Here is a 21,986-nt window from a genome sequence, read left to right as displayed (position 1 = left end):
CATGCGGTGGTGACTCACTGAATAGAACTCCGTAATCTTACACTATTTACTCTTTTTTTCCTTTGCAGGAAATTACTTTTTTTAGTAATTTTAAATATTGATTCTCAGTCATCATGCTTAAGCAGGTAAAGTTACTAACTCATCAATTACCTTTTCTTACCAAAATCCATGCTATGCATTCAATTGGTTTGTAACAGTAAATAGATTTCAAAAGATTTTTGGTAAAAACTGAAATTCTCATGGAGATGTCTGAAAATATTCTGAGGTAGATCATTAGTATTTTATTGGCAATTTGGCTTTTTTGTTAAAGTTCGGACTTCATTTACACAAATTGATAAAAGAGATGCATGAAAGTCAATTTGCAGAAGGCCCATGATACAACAGTGATATAATTTTAACCCCCCCCCCCAAAATAAAAAAAAACCTGTGTAGACACTTTAGGGAGCATTTTATTTATTTTTTAAAATTTATTTATTTTATGTATATGAGTATTCTGTCTCTGTCTTCAGACACACCAGAAGAGGACATCATATCCTATTGCAGATGGTCATGAGCCACCATGTGGTTGCTGGGAATTGAACTCAGGACCTCAGGACCTCTGGAAGAGCAGTCAGTGCTCTTAACCACTGAGCCATCTCTCCAGCACCCTGGGAACATTTTAATACAGAGCATTTCTAGTAAGTATCAAGAAAATCATTAAATCAAAGATTTTACACATACATTAATTACCTAGAAGCCTAAAGTACTTATAACTTTTTCCTGAGAATTAAGTGAAACAAACGTCTTCCCAAATGAGAGGAATATCCCTCTACCAAGAATTGCTGCCAAGGATGTCAGTCCATTGATTCCTCACTAATACTCACTTAAATGAACAAGCTACTCAATTACATTCATATAACTGAATGCTCCAAACTAGATACTGGTGTTAGTGAAAGTGGATGCTATTGTTCATTAGTTCCAGACATCATTTGAAAACTCACATTGTTTCTACCATGCACAGGTATATACTCAGGGTTTCTCTATTTACATGGTTGAAAAATGTTTTAAAATTTACCACGTTGAATGGAATCTATTGTCTTTTCATTTTAAGTACTGTGGTCATCAGAAAATGTTACTAAGCATTGATGTATTTTTCTATGATAACAGGGTTTTTAGAAATGAAAACTGTGATAAGAGTTCATATACTATGGCTCATTCAATTGTCACCATATCTCCTTAGAAGGTAAACATCTTATTTCTGGTTTAACATTTCCAAACAGGAAGCTTATTTAATGACAACTGAATTTATCATAATTCTAGAAAGCTTATCTGTATAAAATGTAAAAATGACTTCTTATAATTTATTTTCTTACTCTGTAAAAATATACAAGGTCTTCTACATAATACATTCTATTAGTAAAAGTACTATTCTCTCAGGTCTTAGTTCAAAATGAAATCCTGGTATTTTTCGTTTTTTACTTTGTTTATATGATATTGATCAAAGGCTGATGTGTGTGTGTGTACTATATTTGTTATATATATATATATATATATATATATATATATATATATATATATATATATCAAATAAATAAATATTAAATAGCAAAAAATGAATATAAGATAAGGATCCTGGCAAAATGACTTAACAGAACAACTAATATTAGAGACTTAGTCTAAGATTATTAGAATAAGTATATATGTATATATAATATATACATACATAAATATATATTATAAATACTATTTATGTGTTATATATACATATATATGTATATATATAATCTTCTATCCATTCTATTCAATTAAAACCTCATTCAGGCACTTGAAATTTATGGTATTTTTTTTACTTCAATAAGATTTTTTTTGTTTATTTTTATGAGATATTTTATTTACATTTCAGATGCCATCCCCTTTCCCCATTTCCCCTCCCTAGAAAACCCCTATCCAATGCCCCCTTTTCCTTTTTGCTTTTATACACTTTTTAAAAAATGTTAATCAAAGACTTTATAAGTTTGGTAATGCTCAATCAGAAGTGTAACCCAATACCCAACATAGATATATCAACTATCTTTGACTGGTGGGGACACGTGAACATCTGCCTCCATGCCCCCCTCCCTTTCTCTCTCTTTCTCTCCCTCATCACCTAGCTTATCCTCTCCTTCTCTTCTCCTTACTCCTTCTCTTCCTCTCGGTACTCCTCCCACCTTAGCTCCTCCTACATATCACCCTACCTGTTAAAATAAAACTTTTCTCTCAAAAATACAATTAGAGCATAATTATACCAATTTGTAACAGTGAGGTACAAGATAGTCCTAATACCCAGTCCATCATTTTGTTGACTAACCAGAACCTCTGTCATCTCTCCTAACTAAAACACTTAGTTCTGAACCTGGTTTTTTTCTTGGCTTTAGAATGAATGTCAGCTGAAAACCATCCACTCAAATCTTTTCTCTCAAAGTAAATAGCCATGATTGGCTATGAGACTATAAGTTTCAACCCCGTCAGAAATCCAGAATGACTGAGTTAACTGAAATTATGGGAACCACAATGCATAGCTTCTAAAACTTAGCCAATTTATAGAGACTGCTGAACAGCTGGACAGTCCCTATACTACAAAATGTTGGAGCATCTGATCTTCAGCCTTCTGGCCCAGGATCATCTGACAGACCTTAGTGCTGCAGAATTACTGATTCTGCTCATTACTCTGTCTAGGCAGATATAATCAGTCAACTATTCTGCAAGTGTGTCCTTTTCTGGACAGTAATTTGTCTGTAGATTGAAAGAGGCAATTCTTGCCTAGTGGCTGTCTCCCCACAACTGGAGTAACTCCAAAGATGCTCAATTTCTTCTTAGAATCCAAGACAGGAAGTTGTCAGGAGCAGACAGGTCTCTAATCAAAATGAACATTAATACAGAAATGTTTGTAACGTCAATTCTGTGGACTTCTGACATTACGAAAACCAACTATCCATGTAATGTAATCTGGACTGTTGTCTGTTAACTCCTCTCAGTTATTTCTAAATAAAATATAGACTTTTAAATAGAAAAATATACTTAAATTAATATACTGTAATGATAAAATTTTATAAAATATTAAGCAATACAAAATCCTTAGTTTACCATGCTTAAAAAATAAGTAATGCTTTATTTGTAAATATACTGCACTAGGATTGCATTGATATATAATATTAAGAAAAAAAATAATTAAATGATAGAAATAGATAATAGTGACATTTCCTTTTCTTTATTTCCTGCTCTTTCACCTTAGGCACAGTCTTACTCTGAAGTTCAAACTGGCCTCAATCTCACTATGTAAACCAGAGTGCCTTCATAACTCAAACTTAGTTGCTGAATTATATGTGTATGCCACCAAACCCAGCTATGGAGAAGGCAGATCGGAAAAAATTCATTTTCATTAATGGGAACAGATTTCCTTCTTCTTCAATACAACATATGTAAATTGGAAAGCTTTTACTGTTTGATGCTTTTATTTGACATAATTTAGTTTATGTGCATAAACTAGTACTTAGGTCACTAGCCACCTTAATGAATAATCCATATGTATTTACGTTGTCTAAGCCAGATCTTTCACACTATGTAGGTTATAGCCAATTAACAACCCAATGGCTCTCACCTCTTCAGAGTTGATGATTGAATAATTATTGTGCTGCTGATAAAAGTATGCAGTTTATTTATTAACTAGGTCTCTATCTTTGTTTAAAAAAAAATTCTCTTCCCTTTGCAAAATCAAAACCAACACTTCTGATATGTCTTTTCTTTCCCAGCCCATATCTATTGTTTTGAATTCTTTTCGATGAAAGTCTTGTGTAGCTAGTTTAATTCAGATATTTATTAAAATATTTTTTAAATAATTTTTGTGAGTATATAAATGGAAAATGACTCCCATGAAACACAAATTATTAGGTAATATATCTGAGGTAATCTGACACTAAATAGCTATGAATTTATGGGCTAAGAGGAAGATGAGTGTGTGTGTTATGTTTTTGTTTGTTTCTTTTATTTTGTTTTATTTTCTTTTGGTTTTTAAAGTGACTACCATAACGTCAACTTAGCACACTGAAGGAAGTACAGTTAACTGTTTCCATTATTCAATCCAGAAAAGATGAGATACTCCAAATCTTTCAAAGTCAACTTTTAACTTTTTTTTAACTTTCCTAATAGTTTACATAACTAGGTAATTCTTGATTTTAAATCATATTTTATTTTAAATAGCAAAAAATGAATATAAGATAAGGATCCTGGCAAAATGACTTACCAGAACAACTAATATTGAAAACTTACTCTTAGAGTATTAGAAATAAAAAGTCTGTATTATAACCCACCTAGACACTAGTGGTTTCATGTAAATGACTGCTGCTTAGTGTCACAGTGATCCATTCAATTCTGCCAAGAATTAGACTTGAAAGTTTAAAAGTAATTAATTATTATATAACTCATAAGCTGCTCAATTTTACTTACGACATAACTCAATGATAAAATGAGGACACTCTGAAAATACTGACAAGATAAAAGTAGTTATGATAAAACCTCACTGCATGTGTTCAAGTCACAGTTGATTCATTTTTAATCCTCTTATATTAAATAAAAATTTCAGCCATCTCCTAACCTCCAAAAAGAAAAAAAAATTATGCATCTTATAAAGTGATTTGGATCATTCGCCCAAACTCAAAAATTATTAAATTTCTTAATTTGACTGGTTCAACAAGTCTAGGAGACTTGAACATTAACCATCAACTTTTCCAATCTATTTCGGGTAAAACTTACTTATTGGAAATTGCAAACAGCTTTATTCACTAGAATTGCAGAAAATTATAATTAAGATAGAGCAATGTATGTGTTAAGGACAAAAATTTATTTAACTACATAGGCATTTTGTTGTCTGAACATTGGAAGTAGTTGCTATACTGTGATTTCATTTATAATAGAACTTAGTGCTGCTCACTTTAAAAATGCTTGGAGACTACTCAGATTTTATAGTGATAAAATTATTTTGTGGGACTAATTACATGAAGAGAATATTATACTGCTAGTCTTCAAATACGAGTTTCTTTAACTTCCAGTAAGTATTATTTATATCATTTGCTGAATAGTATTACAGATCATGAGTAAATTCTGGATATTTAGAGTTAATATAATAAAAAAAATACAATTACTTTAATATATTTAAAAGTATAACTATTATATATGATATTTTTATGAATAAAGTTGTAAACATAATCATGTATAGAACTATCTAATCCTGATCCAGCGTTATGCTTATTTTTCTGAAAAATTACTGATTTCACTGAAAAAGGAGTGTGACCTTTATGAAATCAAATATTATATTAAAGAATATTGTTCATTGTTTATACTACATAAGAATTGGTACATGCTACCAAAAATTACATAGTGTCCAAAGAAATAATAAATTCTAAAATAGATATACTTTAAAAAATAAATTATTTTAAAATACTGTTTACTAACAGTTAAATATATGTAAATATTTAAGGAAAATATTTAGTAACATATATAATTTTATTGCCAAATTATATAAAAATCCATAAAATGACAAAATAACCAATAGCAATTGAATCAATATTATTAGTTTTAATTTTTGTAAAAGCTTTCTTCACAGAAGAAACCTGAATGTCAACAATAAAAATAACTGAAAAAGGTTTTGACTCATTGGCAACAAGAACAACAAAAAAAATCCCAATGAGATGGTGATAAAGAAAGACATATAAGTAAAATCCAAGAAGGAGGAATTTTGAGGGCTGATTTAATGATGTGAGAGTACAAGAACTAGTTGCAGTAAAGAAAAAAAATCATTACACTCAGAAGAGAGGTTGGACAGATAGTAATATCCATAGTATCATGGAGTTTACTCTGAGAGTCTGTTTCTAGTCAGAAAGTTCTTTCCTGTGCCAATAAGTTCGAGTATACTCCTCTATCAAGTTTGGGGTATCAAAAACTCATATGGAAAACTAACCAGTGCTAAGAACACTCTATAATATGCATAGATCTATGTCTTCCATACACAACTGGGTGGGTCTGTACACATCTAAATTCAGTATGGCTGTGACAGTACACCCAAGTCCTGTGCAAGCACAAGCCAGACAATATTTCAACACAGAGAGGGGAGTTACGGATATATGTAGTCATATATCTAGTCAAAGAGCTACTGGCAATCACTGTCTGGTAAAAGAGAGGAAGTTGGTTTTTACAGTATTGCTGAAGAAGATATGTTGTTTCCATTAAAATATTAGAGGTGTGTTCCTAGACCATTCCTATTTAATTTCTTCTTTATTTTTGTTCAAAGCAAGATCACAAACTATAAACTGAGAAAAAGAAAACCCAGGGGTAATATCCAGATAGCTGGCCCTAGTCATCATGACTGTTGATATACAGCTAGAAAGCCACATCTCCAAAGAAAGAAAACCAATGTTAATAGAAAAGCAATGGTTTCAAAGATGTGGTTTTATGATAACACTTGATTTTCAAGTTCCTAAAATGCCTGTGACCAAAAGAAAGAAAAAGAACACCCACATTTACAAGGCGTGTTCTTTGAAGAGTGATTTCTACTTACATCACTTCATTTAAAAGGGTTTTCTAGGGCCATCAGTTTGGCTCTAGCTGAAACAGCCCAATTACTAGTAAAAACTGCCTCAGGCCTTAGGGGCCTATGGGCTTTAAAATCCATGATGCTAGGTGGAACATTAGCATCTTTAAGGAGCCAGGCAGAAACCACACTAAACACTTGGTAGAAACTATTCTTAACACTGCTCCAAAGTGGTATTGCTCCTCATTAAATTCCAGGTACAGATAGAATTAGTTCTCATGCTTTCAAAGTAGCCAAATGTCAAAGGAGTGAAGGCCAATAGAAACAGGACATAAAATAAATGGCAGAATAAACAGATAAAAGAGCTTACATTTGTAGGTTTTCACAGAATTAGAGCTCTTCAAACATTAAGCAAATCAGGACACAGAAAACATAGAAATCAACAAGTGTAAAAACAGCTTCGTTTTATATATTTAAGAGACTTGTATTAGGATGATTTGTATCTTTAAAAATTTTGAATAAATTATAGTGAGGAGGGTTGCATTAAGTGAAGTGCCGAGTCCTGCATGGCTTGCAACACTGTTCTTGCCCCTGGAGTAGAGCCAGCAGGGTATGGGCCTCCAAGAGTGTTGATGGTTGCTAGGAATAAGGCTTGATAATTTACTTTATAGTCCTTTCTCTGGAGATATTTTCCCTGCCAAGGTTAATGACTCCATAATTAGAAACAGCATGAATCCAGAAAGCAAGGGTGTGTCTAGTATCCTCAGCAAAAATGGTGAACACTGTGACCTTCAGGACAGTCCATAAAGTTGTTGGAAAAAACTTTGAAAACATGACTTGAAGAAACTGTAATTTCTCAACTATGCAAAATATAAGGATGCAATATGAATTATATGAGGGATTCCACAGACCTAAGAAAATCACAGGCAGCTGCACTATGAGCCAGCTTATCAGAAAAATATTAAGAAAGGAGATAAAGAGATTTCCAGATTAATGATTGGAGGGCAAGATCCTACCCAGCTAAGTTTATTGTTTGTGCTTACAAAGACAGGCAGATTTTTAAGTTCAAAGTCAGCCTGGAATAGTTTAGGCCCAGGCATGGTAGGAATGATCTCAGAGTGAATCCTGCTATCTTATTGTCTGTGCTTACAAAGGCAGGCATATCTCTAAATTCACAGCTATGTTAAAAAAATATATACTTGTTGTCTTTTCTAAGAATCAAGGGACTAATGTCATAAAATGCTGTTTCATGGGGGTAATCAAAAGGGAACCTGGGATGGAGGATTGATTGATATGCAAATAAAAGATAGGCTTTGGTCTGCATGAGAGAGAGAAAGCTACCTAGAGAGAACTGCCTGGAGAGTGAACATAGGTCCTTTATAATTTTTGTAGCAGGATTTCTGACTATGGTCAGAAAACCAAAAAGCTATCCTAGAGAGATGTTAACAGTGCTTTTAGATTTCTTTTTGTAGCAGTATTTTTGACTTTAGTCAGAAAATGCATGAGCTATCCAGGGAGCTTTTAGAATTTCTTCTAGCAAGAGAGAGCAGAAAGCTATCTTGAATAGACTACAGAGACAAGAATTATCTAAAGAGTGCTGTCTAGAGAGCTGTCTTGAGCAGATGACAGAGCAGTCAGCTTGTACCCAGTTGTTCTTTAGTGGCTCCCAAAAACCCCTTCCTCAAGACCTAGGACAAAGCTGAAGCTGGCCCTTGGCAGTATAGTTCTATTTTTATGTAAAAATTATAAAGACAGGCCACACATAAACCAGATGGAATTCTTTCCAGGCATGTGAACAATACTTTCACCTTTTATTATCTGTGGGTATTTAACCAGGTTGTGGATACGAGAGGATGGACAACTGTAGTAATGTGATTTTTGGGGGTAAGCAGTACATGTATAGATAGGTAATTCAACAGAATATAAAACAAAGGGGCTCCCATCAAAATGCATTTCTTACTTTTAAGTTCTTCAAACTATCCAACAAATATTGTTAAGCTCTACAAAGCTATAGGGAAACATCTAGATACTAGGAACATAAATCTGAAAAGACTTTACCCAGAGAGATAAGTAAATAAAGCTAACATGACACAGCAAGTGCTAAAGGTGGATTGCCCATGGTCTGTGTGTTCATTTCATTTTCACTGCTCTGAAAAAATACCCTGATCAGAAAACAGCTTATAGTACAATGGTGACTTAGTCTTCTAGGTTATAGATCATCCTAGCAGGAAGTCACAGTGGTAGGAGCTCAAAGCAGCCATTCATTCCTCAGTCATTTTAAGGATGAGAGAAATAAATATACTTAGGGCTACCTGCTTGCCTGCCAGCTTGCCTGCCTGCTTGCTTGCTTGCTTGATTTCTCTTCCCTTATACAAGTCTCAGTACCTTGGGGATTATACTACTCACAATGGAATGGGTCTTCATCAACAGAAGCACACAGATCTGTGTGTTTAGTACAGTGAATGATACAATTTTAGGCATGCATGCAAAAGCCTGTATTTCAATTTTAAAAATCCACTTATTGCCACAGGACACACACAGTCATACATTCACTACTGAAGAAAAATAATAAGTACTTTTGAGATTTTGACTTTTAAATTGCAGCATTCATCATAATCTATAGCATAATTCAATAATAGCTAAAATCTTTATCATAAAAATTTCTAGCTTCCTGAATATTTTTAACTATGTGATTGAGGGTGATCTTACATGCCACATTTTGGTTTTGTTTGGAGTCATTTAGATCTCGCTTCTGACCTACTTTAACTCTCCTTTTCCTATTGAAAAGTTATAGTTTCTTCAGTTTCTACCTTTGCAAGCAGATTGCCTCCTTTCTCTAAGCTCAATGGCCCCTTGAAAAGTCTTGGGTAATAACAGTTCTATCTGGCCATCTCCTTTCTCACATGTGCTAAAGAACAAACCTGGGAAGTAAGAACAAGAACATCCCAGCTCATGAATGTGATGGGAAATGAGCATTTTCCAGGCTACACAGTCAGCTCTGCTCTTCAGTGTCAAGTCCTTAGTTCACATAGAAACTACATCATATAAACTCTGAAACTGACCGTTCCTGTGCAGTTTGTAAAACAGTTTTCCTTCATATATATTTTACAATCAGTTAAAAATTACACAAAATATCTAATACTGAGGTTTTAAGATCAATATCCCACAAATAAGACATTTTTTATTCAAAGCAATAAGATATGGAACAAATTAAAATACCTTTAAAAATGAGCCCCAAACTTGTCTCCCAGCTGTTTTTCCCCTGGACCAGGACAGGGATAAGCTTTATCCACAGTTGATCTATCTATAGGAGTTCAAAACTTCCCACCTGCCATACAAGTAAGGAATATCTCTGCTTCCTTCCCTAAACTTTCATTACTAAACTCATACCACAAGAGCAGTGTTCATGATATGAAGAGTAACAAGCTTATGCTTTTGTCATAGAACATTGGTTACCATGTTCCATCCATAAATACTAACAATGTGTGTGTGTGTGTGTGTGTGTGTGTGTGTGTGTGTGTCTGTGTGTGTGTATGTGCACATGAGCTCATGGACTCCAAGTGGACATTTACCTATGTTGTATATTTTTCAAATCAATTGAACTTCTCTAAAATTTATTTACTGTTCCACATGCCCCACATCTTTTATAGAAAATGGTATAGAGGTTTCCCAATCTTATGGTCTTATTGCAAATTCACAGTCATGTGAGCTTTCACCCCTTTTGCATATTAGTGTGTTTATCTGCCCTTTTTTTCTTGTCAGTTCATTTCATTCAAACTTCAGAGACTGGAGAAAAAAGGCCTCTTAGACTGCCCTAGCGTTACTTGACACCCATGTTGTTCATTGAGAATTATTCCATTGCACATATTTCCAATGATCCCAAGTCACTCACATTGTTAATGCAAGCTCCACATAACTTCTCATAATGCACTTCCTTCCTCCATTAGTTCTTTATTTATATTGTACTTTAAAATTTTCTATAAGTAATGATTTGCATTCAAGAAATACCAACAAAGTAATAGGTAAAGGTTATATAAATGTCACTTCTTTCCTGCAGATTTTACATTTTCTGTTGAACTCTGTGAACATCTGGACAGAATTTCTACTATAAAAGGAAATACTTCTAGTCACAAAGTAGTATTCTTGAAATAGCAGTTTGACTTGACACTGACAGGGCTTGAAAAAATGTGTGAAAAGGTCTTTCTAATTTCACATTCACACACACAATACCTCAATTTTTCTTTCTCATCTAGAATTCTGGATTATAAGAAGGTCATTATTGACTTTTCTATTCTTCATACTTATTTATTATAAAACCAGTTACTGACATTATATACACCTTCAAAAATCAGTGCATACCATTTATAATGCAAACTGCTCTTTTAAGCTATATAATAGATTACTTTGTGAAAAAGAATATGAAGGTACGAATTGTTGTTGTTCTTATGGGTAACATAAGAAGGCCACTGAATACTTTGAAGCCATATCTAAAATATCCAAGAAAAATATTCAATAGTTTTATTAATATATCCAAAATCCTTTCATTTTTATTTTGATATTCCATTGTATATTTTGACACCTTGAAGATAATCACCATATTTCTCTTGCAACATTTATGTATTTAGTTAGTTGTTTGTTTGTTTAAAAAACTGGGTATCCTTGAAATCCTGATTGTTTTCTTCTCATTTTAATATACTAATATTCTGTCTTTTTCTAGAAATAAGTAATATAGCTATTGGAGAAAGAAGTAAATCAAAGAGAAATAATAAAAATAACTCCCACAAAATTTTACCATCATGAAATTGACTTATTATAAAACTCTTTATTCATAAAATATTTGTCAAATAAGTAATATTTAAATGTTTGTACATTTTAGAGAATGTAAAAAAGTTTTTTCTTCTTTGCTTAAACTTATTAAGTAAATTTATCATCCCTGTTTAAATACAAGTTAAAAGGTTCCTAGTATGTATTAAAATAAATTTGAATATTTATAGGTACATCTTTTTTAATTGAGAAGTGAATTTAAAAAGTTAGGAGAGATTTTAAAATGTCTGTTTGAGATTCTTATTTTAGGTGAAAATTACTTTAGCCTAAAATGATCTCAGAGAAATTTTTCATCATATTCTGATAATGAATAACATTTTACTTTAGGTTTTAGGATAATGAGAACAATGAAACAGATATTCAACATGTTTAAAATTTTACTTCCACTTTTAGAAGATGGAAAATTTCAGAACTGCATACCTGGGGATATGATATAGAAGAAATCTTTGAATTCATCCATCCACACTTCTGCCAGTCTTCTGTTGTTCTTGTTAATGACATGGCCAGTGCCACCAGGGAATGTGTATGGAGTTGCCTTTCGAAAAACATGGCCTACATGAGAGCAAGTCACAATCTCCAAAGAGCCTCCACATTGCCAGATCTGGGGAGAAGAATAATCCCATGTAAGAACCAATAGGAATTATACAATGAAAATTCTTGTCATGACCAAAGCTTAGGCAGAAACTACAGATGTTGCATATTTCAAAAAATATTCTATATATGCAGATTTTGTGCTAGGATAATGATATTTTATTAAGGAAGATCAACTCTTTAAATATTTGTAGCTAAGATGTATTTCTTTTCATGTCATTTTTAACTTGGTAACCCAAGTTATAAAGACAAGTATTCACCTACTTATTATTTGGTAGATAATTTAGTATCTGAATTCTGTATGAGTGAGTCTCATTGTGAAGGGATATAGACATGCAATGTCAAAATACAAATTTGATTTGCAGAAAAATCTATCAAAATATTCCTCTATTTGGGATTGTAAATGGTTACCCAGCCTCAGCCATCAAATTTTCCCTAAACTATATACACACTGATGTCATTATTCTTACTAATGTTTTAGGATACTTTTCCTTCTGTTAACCATGTATATATCCTTCAAAATTATTTTTTTCTAAGCCATTCTTTGGAGAGACTGAGTATTGTTTTAATTAATTAAACCATAAGCATTGTTTTAGCAATGAGCAAGAGTGTATTACATTGTGACCATTTATTGATTCAAGAAAAATACTGTTAAAGAAAGATTCTTTGAAAGGAGGAACTTTTGGAAAACATACCTTGAATTTCTTGATATTTTCATATGTGTGTAGTTGAAGGCAAGTCTTATATAATGTTTTCACAAAGTTTTATTTTAAAAAAATTTCATTGTATAGCCAAACATTTATTAGCATTTTGTATGAATCAATGTTTACACTGGCTCTCATGTCAATAGGTTTTGAATCTCTGTATTTAAGTAATTTTGGATTGAAAATATTAGGAAATGCTATCTTTATTAAGCATGCTCTGTTTATTATGTTTATTAAACATAAACATGCTTTTATGTTGTTGAAAATAACCAATTTGGCAAGTAAGATGGCTCATGGAATAATGACTCTCCTTGCAGTCTGACAAGCATAGTTAAGTTTCCAGAACCTGAACGGTGGGACGGGATACACGATTCTAGAAGGTTGTTCTCTAACCTACATAAGCATGTGTACCATAAAACACACACACACACACACACACACACACACACACACACACACACACACACACATTTATATAACAGAACATAAATACAGAATACAAACTATTGTATAGCAACGTTGCAATGTATTCAAAATAAACAATCTTCAGATGTTTTCAAGTTCACAGAATGAAATGCTCATATTCAAATATTGTGACTTTTATATAATGGACTTGAATAGTCACAGCTCTTGACTCACAGTGTATGGTAGTTTAAATAAAAATGCCTTCATGTGCTCATAGAGACTTGGTATTATTAGGAGGTGTGTACATATGGCCTTATTGGAGGAAGGGAGGAAGGGTGTTACTGAGGTTGGTAGGCTTTGAGGTCTCAGATGATCAAGACAGGCCCAGTGTCTCCCTATCTCTTCCAGCTGTCTGTGGAACCAGACATAGAACTGTGGAACTCTCAGCTACCTTTCTAAGACCATGTCTGCCTGCATGCCTCCATGCTTCCCACCATGATGCATATGGACTAAATGTTTGAACTGCATGTTTTTCTTTATAATAGTTTCTGTGGTCATGCCATCTCTTCACAGCAATAGAAACTCTAAGATACTATGCCAGGACTTGAAACTAATTATCCCATCCCCATACATATTAAAGACTGCCAGAGTACAAGTACATGAACACACACACACACACACACACACACACACACACACACACAGAGAGAGAGAGAGAGAGAGAGAGAGAGAGAGAGAGAGTTATTACTACTGCTATTTACAAACATTACAGATATGTGTTGATTACTAATAAACTAGTAGCTATTATTACAGTAGTTATATAATTATAGTAGTTACATACATTCAAGATTTTAGTTTTAGACTGTAAAAATAGTTTTCATGCCTTGGTAGTTTTTTTTCAAAGCCCATCATTCATGTGGATAATATTTATACTCTTATATATCTGCTTAATGCTTTTTTTAAAAAAACAATTTTTAGCAACTGACTATGAATGTAATGTTGTTTGAAAATGATCCTGTATTGGACTTAAGGATATTTACATTTCACCACAAGGAGACTGAGAATGATGACAAATTGTACCCACCACAAGGTTTGCATATTTGATTTGTATTGTTTTTGTCTTCTATCTTCCCAAGGCTAAACAAGTGGAAGAGATGAGAAATCCAACACTTAAGCAGAGACCAGAATGGTGGCATTCTTTATCCCTCTCCAAGGTCAAGCATCTTTTCCTAAAATACTTCATAGTCTCATAACTCCTTTACCTTTTGTACTGGCTGGTCTCCTGTGTCAACTTGACACAGGCTAGAATTATCAGAGAGGAAGGAATATCAGTTGAGAAAATTCTTCCATGAGATTCAGCTTTAAGGCATTTTTTTCAACTAGTGATCAATGTGGGAGCGACTAGGTCATTGTGGGTGGTACAATCCCTGGCTGGGTGGTACTGGGTGTTTTATGAAAGTAGGCTGAGCCAGTCAGTAAGCAGCACTTCTCCATGGCTCTATATCAACTCCTGCATCCAGGACACTGCTCTGATTGAGTTTCTGTTCTGAATTTCTTCAATAATGAATAGCAACATGGAAAAGTAAGTTTCATAAATCCTTTCCTCTCAAACTTGATTTTTGGTCATGGTGTTCATTGCAGCCTTAGAAACCATAACCAAGGCACACTTTGAAAATGAATTCTGAAACACATCTTGCAATTGTAGGCATGATTAGATTCTTCTGTCCTTCAAATGGAAGTAGTTGATCTTTTTTCCCATATTGTAAATCAATGCTTAGAAATCAGTCTAGGCACATTACTTACATCTATTGAAGTTAAGGTCTGGTTTTTCCTCCCCAAAATAGGACTCAGACTCAGAATATATTTATCTTGGCCATATAGCTACACTCTACTATGATTAGATTATAACTAAAGATAACTCGTTTTATTTTAGCCTACATTCTGTCACATGTTTGGTTACCTATACTCAGGTACCACGTGTCTGTCTTGAACATCTTCCCAGACATACAAATTCACATTTGGTATGTTTCATTTACACCTTTTAAAATACCACAAACTATTGTACTGACTGGTTTTGTGTGTCAACTTGATGAAAGAAAGGTGGAGTTATCACGGAGAAAAGAGCTTGAGTTGAGGAAATGCCTTCATAAGATCCAGCTGTAAGGCATTTTCTCAATTAGTGATCCATGGGAAAGAACCACTGTCGGTGGTGCCATCCCTGGGCTGGTAGTCCTGGGTTCTATAAGAAAGCAGGCTGAGCAAGCCAAGGGAAGCAAGCCAGTAAGGAACATCCATCCATGGCCTCTGCATCAGCTCCTGCTTCCTGACCTGTTTGAGTTCCAGTCCTGACTTCCTTTGGTGATGAAGAGCAGTGTGGACATGTAATATGAATAAACTCCTCACCAACTTGATTCTTGGTCATGATGCCTTGTGCAGGAATAGAAATCCTGACTAAGACAATTATATTTTATAGACACATGAAACATCTCTCCTTTTCATTTGGTTTTCTACCTGTGAATGATGCTTATTTCTGTATCTTCCTTAAAATATGTATGGTTGATGCCAGAAATATTTATCTAGATGAGTTTATTTCACGTTCTGGGAATCTCCTTTTCTATGTGTTGCTTCTCAGCCTTCTCCTCTTTCTAAACTACCATGATACAATACACAGAACATATGAAGTTCAAGCAGAAGGAAGACCAAAGTGTGGATGCTTTAGTCTTTTTAGAAGTGGGAACAAAATACTCACAGGAGGAAATGTAGGGACAAGGTGTGGAGCAGAGACTGAAGGAAAGGTCATCTAGAGACAGCCCCAATTGAGGATCCATCCCATATACAGACACCAAACCCAGAAACGATTGCAGATACCAAGAAGTGCCTGCTGACAGGAGCTTGTCTTCTGAGAGGCTCTGCCAGAGCCTGACAAAACCAGACACAAATGCTCACAGCCAACCATTGGACTGAACACAGAAACCTCAATGGAGAATTTAGGGAAAGGACTGAAGGAGCTGAAAGGGTTTGCAACACTATAGGAAGAACAACAATACCAACCAGCCATATCCCCCCCAGAGCTCCCAAGGACTAAACCACCAACCTAAGAGTACACATGGAGGGATCCATGGTTGCAGCTGAATATGTAGCAGAGGATGGTCTTATCTGGCATGAATAGGTCCCAAAACATTGGTCCTGACATTGATGCCAGGTGGGAGTGGGGTGTTGGTTGGGGAAACACATATATAGAAGCATGGGAAGAGGGACAGGATAGAGGGTATGTGGAGGTGAAACCAAGAAAGGGGATAAAATTTGAAATGTAAATAAATAAAATATGCAATAAAATATAAAAACAATTTGATCTCCATTTTTCTTCATAGGTTTGCAATTGAAATCTTGTTCTATTAATGTAGATAAGATCTAAATGCTGAAACCCCAATGCTCATAACTCAGACTAGACTTTTCCAATAGTACATGGTTTAGTGTAGCCAAATATTTACTGAAAATATTTTTGTTTGTTTCAAAGACAAACAAATATGCATGTCGATAGTTGAATTTTTGAGTCAATCCTCCTCCACCAGTCTGGTCTTATTTTGATCCAGAAATTTATAAACTGTCATTAAATGTTACCAGTCTCCCAGATGGATAGTCAAAATAAAAAAGAAATGTAGTATAATCAAACTATTGTCATTGCTGATATCTCTTTATTTTTATTTTTTAAATAAAAAACACATTCAACACATTAACTATACTTGGAAGTTACAGATAATTTAGAGAATATTTACTTGCTCAGGATGCCATTACAAAATACTACATCCTGGCTAGATAATGATTTCAAGAACAAATATGCAGTTTTAATGTTGAAGAAGTTGGGATATCTATCATCATGCTGCTAGAATGATGAAAGCATTCTTCCTGGATCATAAATTGTCACCTGCTTTTTGTCTCCTTATAGACTAATATAAAGAAAGGTAGGTTGTCATTTCCTTCTCTTATAATACTCCCAGGTATTTTGGATTAAAGCTTCACTTTTGTGAACTAATGATCACCTACTGACAGATTCATTCTCCAGGTGCAGTCATATAGGATTCTGCCGTTCAACATATGAATTTTAGAAAAATATGAATCAAATCATGACACTACATCTCTGTTTTCAAGGTCACCATCTTTAAACTAGATTAATTCTCTTGTTTTTCAGTTGCTTCATCGATGTTTGCACTATGACAACTAGTTTATTTTTAAGAATAAAAAATCTTTTAATTACTTAACCATTTGACTTTGCTTCACTGCCTATATTTTTCAATGTTATCTCACCAAAGTGAAAATATAAACAAAATTCATTCCTAGTTCTGCTAATATGATACATAATTCTTTCTCTTTATTAAAAGCCTAGTGATATTGAATCTTGGTTGTTTTCTATAATCACACTGCATTTTATTATATATCAAAACTTCCTCACACGCTTACTCTACATACCCCCTAATTCTGGCATGCCTCTTTCTCATTAGATGAGATGTGTCTTTCTCATTCTTTTCCCAGTTAAAGCATCATCTCACAGGAGACATTTCTATAGGCTGGAGAGATATCTCAGTCATACTTGTACAGCTCTTGATGAACTCTCAAGTGTAGTTCCCTTAGTCATGAGTTAAACTTCCACAACCTATGGTAGACCACTAGCCTACATGGGTATGTGCTCAAGGGCTTGACCATCTCCCTCCAACAATTATACACATAACTTCAAAAGATATTAAAATTTTAAAAATATTTTTAAAAGATAGGTTTTCTGTATCCCTACATTTCTTCTCTTCTCAACTAGAATATACACTATAAAAAGGCAAAGATGAGTATTTTTGTAGCTCATACAGCCAAATACCATCTTGAAGCAATATGACAATTAGCTGTGTGTTGCCCAAATAGGCAGATTTAACTATCAAGGTTGACATGAAGAAAATAAAGCACTTGTAGAGGAATGATGAGACAAGCACATTTGGGGATGCATAGAAAGTTACATATTGTGATGTATTTTAAAATAGAGATTAAGACAAATTACCTTGTCAAATGTATGCTGTTCATGGAAACTGGGACATTTTTAGGGGGTGTTATGCAGCACAAGAGCCAAATTAAAAAATGATCCATGGTTTAAGGTGAATGAGGCTGTGGATTGACACAGTCATGACTCTCCAGGCACTACCAACATACATTTATGGAATCTCACAGTAATCTCTCATTCCCTAAAATAACATGATTTAGCAAAGTACTCAACATTTTCAAGAAAAACAAGTTTTTCTTAAAAGTGACAGGAATTCAGAAATGTAATACACAGAATGTATCAAAATAGAGGAAATTAAAAATCTTTCCATTACTGTAAGGAGATTAATGTTAATACAATGAAAGATTTTTTCTTAACTTACTTAAGTGATTACAGCAAAGCAAAAAATAAAACAAAAAAGTCAAAAGCAAAATAAAACAAACAAAAACCTAAAGAATCAAAACAAACCAACAAGCAAATTCCAAAACCAAACCAAACCAAAGCAAACAAACAAAATCCCCACTAACAACAACAACAACAAATAATCTTTGCTAGGCACAAACTTAGAATGGAATTTAGTGCATACAGGAGAAACTAGCCCTTCCTTACCATATAAAATCCTATGAGTAACTCATAGGGTAGCTACTTAAATCCTGCCATTTGAACGAATAAATACATGTTTAATGTTTTTGGAAAAGTATACAGCATGGAATATAAGTGTGCAATGAGAATAATGTCTAATCTAAGGAATTTTCAGAATATGTTTCGAAGATAACGATATAGCAGATCTGACAAGTCAAAAGATGTACTGAGCAAAAGTACTGCTAGACTCAACTGGTTTCTGGACCTTACCTGTAGAACCTGGTGCACATAAAAGAGAGATTCAGCTATATACTATCAACAAAACCGACCAGCCTGTGTTAGCACAGGTAAGAAAGACAGTTGTTGGCTCTCTGCTGTGACAGGGACACTAAGACCACTATCTTAAAGACTCTTGTGAGTCAGAGAGAGGACGCTTAAAGCTAAGCACAGTTGAAAGAAAATGATGGGACATCTGTGCTTGGAGCTAACTCTGTGCCACACCTTTCCATACCCAAATCCAGCTATGAGAGAGCTGGCCTCCCAGGAATGCTGACACACCTAAAGTCATAGGTAAAACCACTACTATTGCTCCAATACCTGCCCTGAGAGGGACCTGCCCGGAGCCCACAGGGGTCAGGGAAGGCAGGTTTGCAACCTCATAGAAAGAACAACAGTATCAACCAACCAGATTCCCCAGAGTTCCCAGGGACTAATCCAACAACCAACGTGGACACATAGGGGGACCCATAGCTCTAGCCGCATATGTAGCTGAGGATGGCCTTGTCGGGCATCAATGGGAGGAAAGACTCTTGTTCCTGCGAAGCCTCGATGCCAGTATAGGGGAATTCAAGCGTATTGAGGTGGGAGTGGGTGGGTGAGGAAGCACTTTCATAGAAACAGGGGAAGGACAGATGGGATAGGGTGTTTGTGGAGGGGAAACCGGGAAATGAAATAACATTTGAAATGTAAATAAATAAAATATCCAATAAAGAAAAAAATGAACCACCATAAAAAATGATGAAAGTGTGTATTTAAGAAGATAGCTAAGAACAGGTGGATTTATACAGAGCCAATCACAGCAAGCCATAATGTAATCCAATGTATCTATTATCTACCATTTCCCTAGCCCACTTTTACCGGGATCTGATGTTGAAAGAGAATATTTAACCACTAATAATAAACACTAAAACCTCCTTCGTCAGCATGAAACTATGAGCAACGACACAAATGTCAGCCATTGTTTATGTAACAAGGCATTACACAGGAGAGAAGAAATTTTAATAATTGGAAGCGTCAGAAAAATAAAGACCTTATCTTAAGTGACAATCATTAGCACTGTGAATGGCTATATTTCAAAATGTAAAAAACATGGAGAAAAAAAATAAAGAAATCATTGGCACTACCATAGTTGCGGGTTTAAGGATTCTATGTTAATAACAGGACTCAGAACATAGTAATCCCAAATATCTGAAGCTGGAATTTGGGAAAAAATGCTATATAATTCAAAAGTTCACCCTGATTTCCAAGTGCCTCCCACACCAGATTCAAAAAAAAAAAAAAAAAAAAAAAATTCCTGACCTGTGTAACAGGAAAATCAGTTATGAGACCTGCATTTTGTCTTAGACCATGCTCTATAGCCAAGGTCAATCTGAACAAACAATCCTGGCTAAATTCTTCTACCTTGAATTCCTCTTTTTATTACATTACATCACTCACATTAGTTTGGTCATATTTGATGACTCACTCATTTCCCTTTAATTAAAATTAAAATGTGCACCAATTCTAAAATCTCCCACCTCAGATAACAGTTTCCTAAAGTACTTTTTAATAATTTTCTCTTGGTATGTCTGATTTTCCTCTAGTTTTCAAAAGAAAATTAACTTACTTTCTCTCTCTCTCTCTCTCTCTCTCTCTCTCTCTCTCTCTCTCTCTCTCTCTCTCTCTCTCTGCGTGTGTGTGTGTGTGTCCATGTGGATCAAGGACCTCAACATAAAACCTGATACAGAGGAGAGAGAAGACCTAATAGAAGAGCAAGTGGGAAATAGCCTTGAATATATTGGCATAGGAGAAAATTTCCTGAATAGAAAATTTCCTGAATGGCTCAGGTGCTATGATCAACAGTTGTAAAATCATTGCTTGTCTATCATTTATTTTTTGTTGTTGATATAGTGTTTCTGACTCTTGTCTTTTGAAAGAAAACATTCAAATCTTGAATTTTATGTTTCTGTAAAAATTATAATGTCTAACATTTTAGGTACACATGATGAGTTTAAAAGTATTGTCAGCTATTTTTTCAACTAGAATATAACATGTTTTCTGAAAATATTTTATAAGGGCTAAATAAATAGGGTAACCTGAATAAAAACATTTGTTCCTTCCACATGAGCAGGTATTGCCCAATTTTTCTTTGTATCATCAAGCATATGTGATTATTGGTTTTGAGGCTCCCAACAGATTAATATTTATGTGTTTTATCTCTTTCAACCTAATTTGACTATGTAGAAAATATAGTCTTTTGTCCATGGAAATTGAAGCTAGTAACTGTGTTTGTTTCCAGATGGTTTTTATAAACTTCTTTTTATGATGTTGAGTAATTAATCGAAATGTAAAGTGTCAATTGTGTGTCTGATTTTCCTCTAATTTTCAAAAGAAAATTAACTTACTTTATGTCTCTCTCTCTCTCTCTCTCTCTCTCTCTCTCTCTCTCTCTCTCTCTCTGTGTGTGTGTGTGTGTGTGTGTGTGTGTGTGTTGACACTTACAGCAGTGACAGTCTAATTAAGGATCATACAATCCAGAAACAGCTGGTTGTGGTGGCTCATGCTTATGATCTCAGAGCGCCAAAGACTAAGGCAGCAGGATGCCTGCAAGTTCAAGCCTAACCTGAGCTACATACTTAGTCCTAGGTTAGCCTAATCTAGAGTATGAGCCCGTATCTCAGCTAAGTAAAATGTAAAGAAAAAATAAAAACAATTGTCATAAACTAGAATCTGGAGTTGTATTTCAAAACGAACTGTTTCCAGCGTAAGGCTGTTCCCACACTGTTTTATTCTGAGTTTCAACTTCTTCCCTCTCTGTTACCATCACTGCATTGAATCATTGCTTATGACATCCTCAATAATAAAAACAAATGATATACAATAGGTTCCACATGGACAATGTTATGAGTGTGTCTTTAGATGCAGAAATTCAATTCCTGCTTGGCCCTTACCAGCTGAGTGACCTCACTTGCTTCTCTTTATGCTTTAGGTTGTAGGTAATAAAAAAGATTAGAAAGATGTACCCAAGAGGGCTGTTGTGATAATTAAGGTAAACTAGGGT

At 34.3% G+C, this 21,986-nt stretch overlaps 1 protein-coding gene across 5 annotated transcripts in view; it reads right to left on the bottom strand.

Moving 5' to 3' along the window:
* Positions 1-21,986, bottom strand: part of Galnt13 (polypeptide N-acetylgalactosaminyltransferase 13) — a 592,950-nt gene that overhangs the window by 188,284 nt on the left and 382,680 nt on the right. For all 5 annotated transcript variants that reach the window (XM_034495197.2, XM_034495196.2, XM_076928753.1 and 2 more), the window contains exon 8: positions 11,786-11,966. In XM_034495197.2, coding sequence (XP_034351088.1) covers positions 11,786-11,966 — 181 coding nt within the window. The remainder of the gene's footprint in view (positions 1-11,785; positions 11,967-21,986) is intronic.

Source organism: Arvicanthis niloticus, chromosome 2 (assembly GCF_011762505.2).
Source record: "Arvicanthis niloticus isolate mArvNil1 chromosome 2, mArvNil1.pat.X, whole genome shotgun sequence".
NCBI classification, from domain to species: Eukaryota; Metazoa; Chordata; class Mammalia; order Rodentia; family Muridae; genus Arvicanthis; species Arvicanthis niloticus.
The sequence above is the reverse complement of the archived record's forward strand: the minus strand, read 5'-3'. Positions and strand labels throughout refer to the sequence as shown.